Genomic DNA, 7,136 nt, shown 5'->3' on the forward strand with positions numbered 1-7,136 from the left:
ATTCAGCTTCCTCGGGATCAGCTCTGTCTGTGGAAGAAAAACATGCCAGAACATGACAAAAGGCAAACAGCCAAAGAAAATATTTATGTGAAGGAAGGTTCAAGAGAGGGAGAAAAGACAGAATCGACTAATTTAATATGAAAATGATTTATATATATTCAAGGGCAAGAGTGTTTTGTTTTTTTTCCCTCACTTTGTCATTCTGTCAAAGATGATTTCAAGGAATGTGTTGACTGAGCTTGGGACTGGAACGAGAAAAATGTATCAGCTATATATGGTTGGAGCTCATAAAATACATTAATGTCTTTTTTTTTTTTTTGAATGATTCCCACTTGTGCTCATTAGTTAAACGCTAGCTTCTTTTATAATTCAATTGCACTGGAAAAAAAAAAACTCAGAATGTGGAAATGTTTCACAAGTTCAGCAAAAAGGAAATGCCAGTGTGGTGATAATTGTGCCCATTAGACTTGGCGGGGGACGCTAAGCTAGCTAACGTTGCAGGCTGGGCTTTCCCAAAAGTTTGGTTCTCGTCCGGAAACAAATCTTGTATCGGTGAGTTTATTTCTCTCTGGTTATCACTTTTTGATGATCTTTGCTGTGCTTTTTTTTTTTTTTTATTGTTTTTGATTTAATTTGCTGGGCTGCAGCTGTCGCAACAGTTTTGACGCCACCCCCGCCTCTCCTAGAACCTTTTCCCAGCTTCTCGAACCAATTCTTTTCTGTTTTTAAGTTGAATCCCTCCCTCCCTCCACTCCATTGCGCCATCTCTTTCCTCGCGTCTATTCTCATCAAGTTTGCATTCCACACCTCCTCTGCAGACTGCGCACAAAAGAGCAGAAAGCGCCACTGATGACCTGCAGCAAACATTCCACCCCGATCCGCTCGGGTCGTCGTCATTCCCAGGCGAACTGTCAATCGTATTAGAGAAAAAAATAAAAAAAGATTTTTTTTAGTTACCAAAATATATATATATATATGACTGGCTCACTAGAAGTCAATTTGAGGACAGGGAAATCTCTGCACGTGCATCCTCAAATCTTTTCACAGGAAATTGAAAATAAAGCTATAAAAGAAGATTATGATGAGGGTGGGCTGTGCGGGGGATCATCAGATATGAAGCAACATCTCTGGAAAAAAATAAGTTATGGATGGAGTTGAGGGAGGTAAAGAAAAAGCTCTCAGGTGTCAGTGCTGAAAGGTGGAAAGAAACAAAAAAAGATTAAAGTGGAGAAGGGGGAGGGGGGGTCAACGTTTACAAGTATGGACTTGCATTATCTCCTTGTCTTTGTCTCGCCCGCTCACTCTCGTGGTCTTCATTGCTCATTTTTCTGAAATTCCACAGTGGCAGCTTCAGGGATCTCAATGTGGGTCACAGCGCCTCATTATCTCCATCCACACCTGTCCACTTTCTAAGCATGCAAAAGAATGCAAGGAATCATCTAGCAGCTTGCTTCATTGTTACGTGCAAGCAATAGTGAGCAGACGATAAGCTTTCAGGAAATCCCAGCAAGTGTTTTATTTATTTACTACAGATGTCAGCGAGAGGAAATGAAGCTTGATCTGCAGATCAAGCAATAATAGAAGCTCGATCGCAGCCGTGTTGAATGAAAAACAATTCAACCAGTTTTGATCTCGATATATTTGGGCGACATGGAGTGATTTGTTAGCTTAGCTTGTGTCTACGCCACCAGCCTGTGGTGAGTCTCCTTTCAGCGTTTTGAAGGAAATGAGCAGCTGCTCCCTGACAGTGGAAGCTTCTTTTCACCTCCAGAGTATGTCAACATCTCTCGGCCTTCATACTGTGCCCAGAGTTCTTCACATAATTCCCTGCTGTGGCCAAATAATAACCTTGATGCCTTGCAAATGTTTAAAATTTGCACAAGAGAACAATCTGTGTCACTCCTGCTCAAAAGGCAGTCGTCTGAAAAAAATTAAGGTAGCTCTTGCACTTTGACCTCACACGGTAGACAAAAATAACAAGTCTGAGCTCTTATCAGATGCACTTTGACCCCTGTCAACGTCAGTGATAGTTGACAAAGCCTGAAAATGATTTGTTGATGATAACCTTGATGGGATTTGTCTTCAGTTCCTTTGCCTCAGTTTTGTATTCCTGTGATTTAATTTCTGTCTTCGTCAATTCTTGGCTGAGCCTGTGCTATACTTTCTGACCACAAGATGGCAGCACAACCTCAGACATTAAGAAGTTCCAACTTTACTTACACTACTTGCGTATTATAAATTTACTAAAATGCAATTTGGGAATACATTGTAGGCAAGTGTTAATAAAAAAAAATGTAATAAAATTTTGTTTTTCTTAGTTTTTCTAATACTATGTGTCGCCTTTTAAGAATGTATCAATTTATTCCAAGAATGAATAAAATCAAGTCTTATGAAAGTTGTGACGTAACCTGGAACTAGCGGCTATAAACAAAACAACGTGTCAACACTGCTGTGAAAAAAAAAGAAATAATAATCGTTGTATCCCGCTTCGTGATCACATAAGCACTGCCCCCTCTGTCACGCGCACGCACGCACGCACACGCATCACTTTCCCCCTTTCTTTTTTTCGGTGAGGAATTACAGTAACTTGATTTGAATAAGTCTTAAACGTGCATGGGCTTGCGTGGGATGCCACGTACTTTGCAGCCGGTGATCCCACTGCCGGGGCATGTGACCGCATTAGACGCTCACATGGCCGCTGCAGCGATCCGCTTTTAGTCTGGGCCGAGCGAGCTAAAACATCCAGAGGAACCGAGGAGCACTGCGAGGCTGGCTGCACGGCTCCCTTATCCGCACACATCATGGCGAACGACGGGCAGAAAGTTGTGCTGATCACCGGTTGCTCCTCCGGCATCGGCCTGAGAATCGCCGTCACGCTGGCCAGAGATGAGAAGAAGCGTTACCATGGTAAACTTTTTTTGTTCTGTTTTGAAGACCTACTAGTGGCCTTTTCGGAAAAACGGGTCCATGTTTACTTTTGTGGTCCCCCCCCCCCCCTGCAGGGCTGAAACGTGCCACCGAGGCTCCTTTTACGCACTTTTTACGCACTCGGTGTCGCGTCCACGCGCGGATATGGTATCTATAATCCCCCCACCCTTTTCCTTTTTTTTTTTAAAGGGAGGATCGGGAATCAGTCACCCCTCTGTTTTGTGTTGTGCTTGAGCCATTATCATGTAAAAGCCCACGTCTTTCCAGGGCCGGAGGGGAGGGGGGGCTGGGGGGCTGCTCCAGGGAGACTTGGTTTTCCAGGCACCATCGTAAAAAGAAGGCTTGTCACTTCTCTTTCACGTGACTTCTCCACCACAACCCCCCCTGGATTTTCCCCCCTACCTTAGCCTTTGTGGGTATATGCATCGCTCGCTCTGGTGTAGTACCGTGTCTAATAGGCCTACAGAACCAAAGTTTTAAGGTGGGGGGGGCAAAGTTTGAGACCTGTACAAGCAAAGACTCCCATTTGAAGTGTTCAATGGTGCACTAGTGTCACTCAAGCTCTTCTCCATCCGTGTTATCACCCATAATGTATTTTTCTGTGGAAAAGTCAACCATTTTGTTCTACCTCCTCCAAACCCAGCATTCACACATTAGCATTAACCATAAAATTTTTCGAAAAGCGTCTTGTTCAACCACAGAATATCTCAGAGGTAACACTTTACTTACTTTTTTTTTTTTTGCACCACAAATTATGTGAAAACATGTTGAGGAGTCACCCTATGAATAGTGGAGGTCACCCAATCATTTCCTAAGACCCTTTTGGGAAAGAAAATGGAATATTACGTGAAAGCGGTGCTTAGTTCATTCAGTTGTGTTTGCAACGCAGTGTGGTTCGTCCAAGAATGTTCAAGCGGCCCGAGCGTAATTCCTGCAGGAGCCCCAGAGAACAATGGCCCTCTTGTTGCTTTCGCAGTCAAACGTACATTTCTTCGTCTGCCTCGCAAATTGCTACATTGTTCTTAATTTACTTCACGATGCCACGTGATATCGGAACTGTTCGCGAGTACTTGCCAGACTGTTTCTCAATTGTAAGAAACCTCAAACACTGTTTGCCTTCATCTAAAAATACTCAGCCAACTAATATGACACTTGGATGTTTATCACTGGAGGCCAACTCCTTGTTTACCTCCCCTGACCGGCGTTGCGCAAGAGTGTTTTCCTCCCCCTGATAGCGTCACTCGGCCGACTCAGCGAAACGTACGAGGCCTCGCAGTTGTGGGCTAATGTGGCCCCGGCGTGTAAAGTTCAAACCGAATCAGCTCTGTGTCCTGTGAGGCGTACGTGTCGCGGGAACTTTGACCCCCGCGGCTTCTCTGAGTGTGTTGCGTGTGCTTGATGGTGCGTAACGAGGAAGTCGCATAGCGGTGGCCTCTCGGATCAAAGAGCTCAAAGTCCCGTGTGCCACCTGGGTGCCGTTGGTCATTATTGTTAACTAGCAGCCATAACATTTTGTACAATATAAAAATGTCTGTGTTGTTGTCCCCTGCCCCCTGTAGTCATCGCGACCATGCGTGACCTGAAGAAGAAGAACAAGCTGGTGGAGGCGGCCGGAGACGCTTACGAGAAGACCTTGGTGTTGTTGCCGCTGGACGTGTGCAGCGACCAATCGGTCAAGCAGTGCATCAACAGCGTGAAGGAGCGTCATATTGATATCTTGAGTGAGTCAGTCTGCCCTGCATGACCTCACAATGTCCCAATTTATCATCTAATAGTGACGTACTGACGAGCCCAGAGAGGAGTTGAGGGGTTCTGAATCCAAATTGAATTCTAGGAAGGACCGCAATGCCTGTCCGGAACCTTGGGAAATTTCTTGTTGGACGCTTAGTGAGGCTTTTATACTCGTTATTTGTTTTATACAACAATCTTTTTTTTTTTTTTTTTATATCTATATCAATACCCCAATTGACGCCATGTACTCTCTTAAATGTAGTGGCGACAGCATGAGGAAATGGGGTCAGCGTAGCAGGTCTAATACGTATTTTCTGCTTGGATGCGCCAAACAAGCTCTTTAATAATAAAGTCCGATCATGTGCTAAGGCTTGAGTGTGAAGAAAGGTTCTTTTTAGAAGCCTGCTTGCATCTTGTGCAAAGTCCAAAGCCCCTTCACCTCATTACTCAAGAACTACAAGGCCTTTGTCAACGCCAACCGTTGCGTCACACTTGTTTTTTTTTTTTTCCAGTGTGTTTCCTTTTACACTGACCTCTGGTGGTCGTCTCAATTAAGACTACCAGAAGTAAAGTTGAGATGCATCGATCCGATCTTTCCTAGCGTAATTGTTTATCTGATGCGGAGCAATGTGTTTATCTCTGACAGTAAATAACGCAGGCGTGGGCTTGCTTGGCCCCGTGGAGAGCATCAGCATTGATGAGATGAAGCGAGTTTTCGAGACCAACTTCTTTGGAGTCGTCCGCATGATCAAAGAGGTCATGCCAGACATGAAGAAGAGGCGGTCCGGACACATTGTGGTCATGAGCAGCGTCATGGGTCTTCAGGGTAGGCGTCGGTTGCTTCTGTGCTGAATCTGGTACACCAATTGATTTGCTTTTGCTTGTCTCGGAACAGGTGTTGTGTTCAACGATGTTTACACAGCTTCCAAGTTTGCCATGGAGGGCTTTTGCGAGAGCATGGCCGTGCAGCTCATGAAGTTTAACGTCAGGTAACGTGTGTGAACTCGTTCACGTCAAATGCCGTCGACGCCGATTGCCGGCAACTGTTTTTTTTTAATATGGGAATGGTGTTGTCCAACTGGTTTGATCATAAGATCGAAGATATTAACTATGACCAGCAGATGGCAACATTGGATTTTTTTGCATGAGTTGTCCTTATGTCGCAACAATGCGTAAGCTCCTTAAACATGGCAATAATAACATTTTATTTATAAGGCGCCTTTCAAAGCACTCAAGGTAGATTGTTTGTTTTTTGTAAATGTTGAAAATATCTTAGGCAATGAGGCTGACGAAATGGTCATTTCAGAAAACGTAGTCAATCACTAATCCCTTCCAACTTTCTCATCAGGTTGTCGATGATCGAGCCGGGTCCGGTTCACACGGAGTTCGAGACCAAAATGATGGAGGATGTGGCCAAAATGGAATACCCGGGTGCGGACGCCGACACGGTTCGTTACTTTAAAGACGTTTACCTGCCGTCATCGATAGATATCTTCGAAGCAATGGGTCAGACGCCAGAGGACATAGCCAAAGTGAGTAAGACTCTTTTTTTGGATGACGGAAAAAAAAAAAAAAGCTGACCCGACATCACTTGTCGTCCCCTCCAGTGCACTAAGAAGGTAATCGAGTCCAGCAGCCCTCGTTTCAGGAATCTGACAAACAGCCTGTACACGCCCATCGTGGCCCTCAAGTACGCCGACGAGACCGGCGGACTGTCAGTCAACACCTTCTACAACTTGCTTTTTAATTTGGGACCTCTCATGCACATCACCATGAGCATCCTCAAGTGCCTGACGTGCAGCTGTTTGCGCCGACGCACGCTTTCTCCCAACTGAGGACAATCCCCCGCCGCCGCCATCAAACTCGGGTACCGGAATCAGTCATTACGCCCAAAAAAAAAAAAAAAGAAAAGGCACCTTGATCCAACAGTGTACAGTAAACGCAGATACATAAATATATTTGATCAAAATTAAGATACGCACAAAATACATCAGACACAAAGCACCACGGTGACCTCAGCCGCAGAGAAGCAAAGTAATGATTTGAATTTGTTTTTTTTAAGGTCATAATAATGCTAACGCATAGCCTAGCATACAAATAATAAATCCACACCTCATGGTCATAACTGCTGTGTAATCATAATGAATTTCAATTATGTTGCATTTCAAGTTTTCTTAAAGGTAGATCATATATTCTTGAAAACATTTTTTTTTTTTAATAAATAAAAATTTGATTTAACTTTTACACGCATATTTGTCCACGTGACACTCCAGACTGGCCTGTTTGCTTAGCTGTGAGGCTTCTTTTGGAGCCGTAGATGGCAGTATTTTACAGCCTTTTCCCCCTGAGAGTCTCTGAGACTCGCCAGCAATTAGACAGATCCATTTTCAATTCCTCATTCAATCAAAGTGATGAATAACTATTATAATAATAGAAAGTTGAGTGGAGTTTGTCTGAAAAAAAAACAATATTCCTAT

The 7,136-nt window shown here is 44.0% G+C and overlaps 1 protein-coding gene across 2 annotated transcripts in view; it reads left to right on the forward strand.

Moving 5' to 3' along the window:
* The window catches only part of rdh8a (retinol dehydrogenase 8a), an 86,073-nt gene extending 79,176 nt beyond the window's left edge, over window positions 1–6,897 (forward strand). The window contains exons 1-6 of one of the 2 annotated variants that reach the window (XM_085933327.1): window positions 2,554–2,907; window positions 4,488–4,649; window positions 5,306–5,485; window positions 5,555–5,648; window positions 6,008–6,191; window positions 6,267–6,897. In XM_085933327.1, coding sequence (XP_085789453.1) covers window positions 2,802–2,907; window positions 4,488–4,649; window positions 5,306–5,485; window positions 5,555–5,648; window positions 6,008–6,191; window positions 6,267–6,494 — 954 coding nt within the window. In that variant the 5' untranslated portion in view covers window positions 2,554–2,801 and the 3' untranslated portion in view covers window positions 6,495–6,897. Of the gene's footprint in view, window positions 1–2,553; window positions 2,908–4,487; window positions 4,650–5,305; window positions 5,486–5,554; window positions 5,649–6,007; window positions 6,192–6,266 lie in introns of those variants that run through there. The other variant, XM_085933328.1, reaches the window with a different exon arrangement.
* The last annotated feature ends 239 nt before the right edge of the window (window positions 6,898–7,136 follow it).

This window comes from Syngnathus leptorhynchus, chromosome 16 (genome assembly GCF_054491065.1).
Source record: "Syngnathus leptorhynchus isolate UIUO chromosome 16, UIUO_Slep, whole genome shotgun sequence".
Lineage (NCBI taxonomy): Eukaryota > Metazoa > Chordata > Actinopteri > Syngnathiformes > Syngnathidae > Syngnathus > Syngnathus leptorhynchus.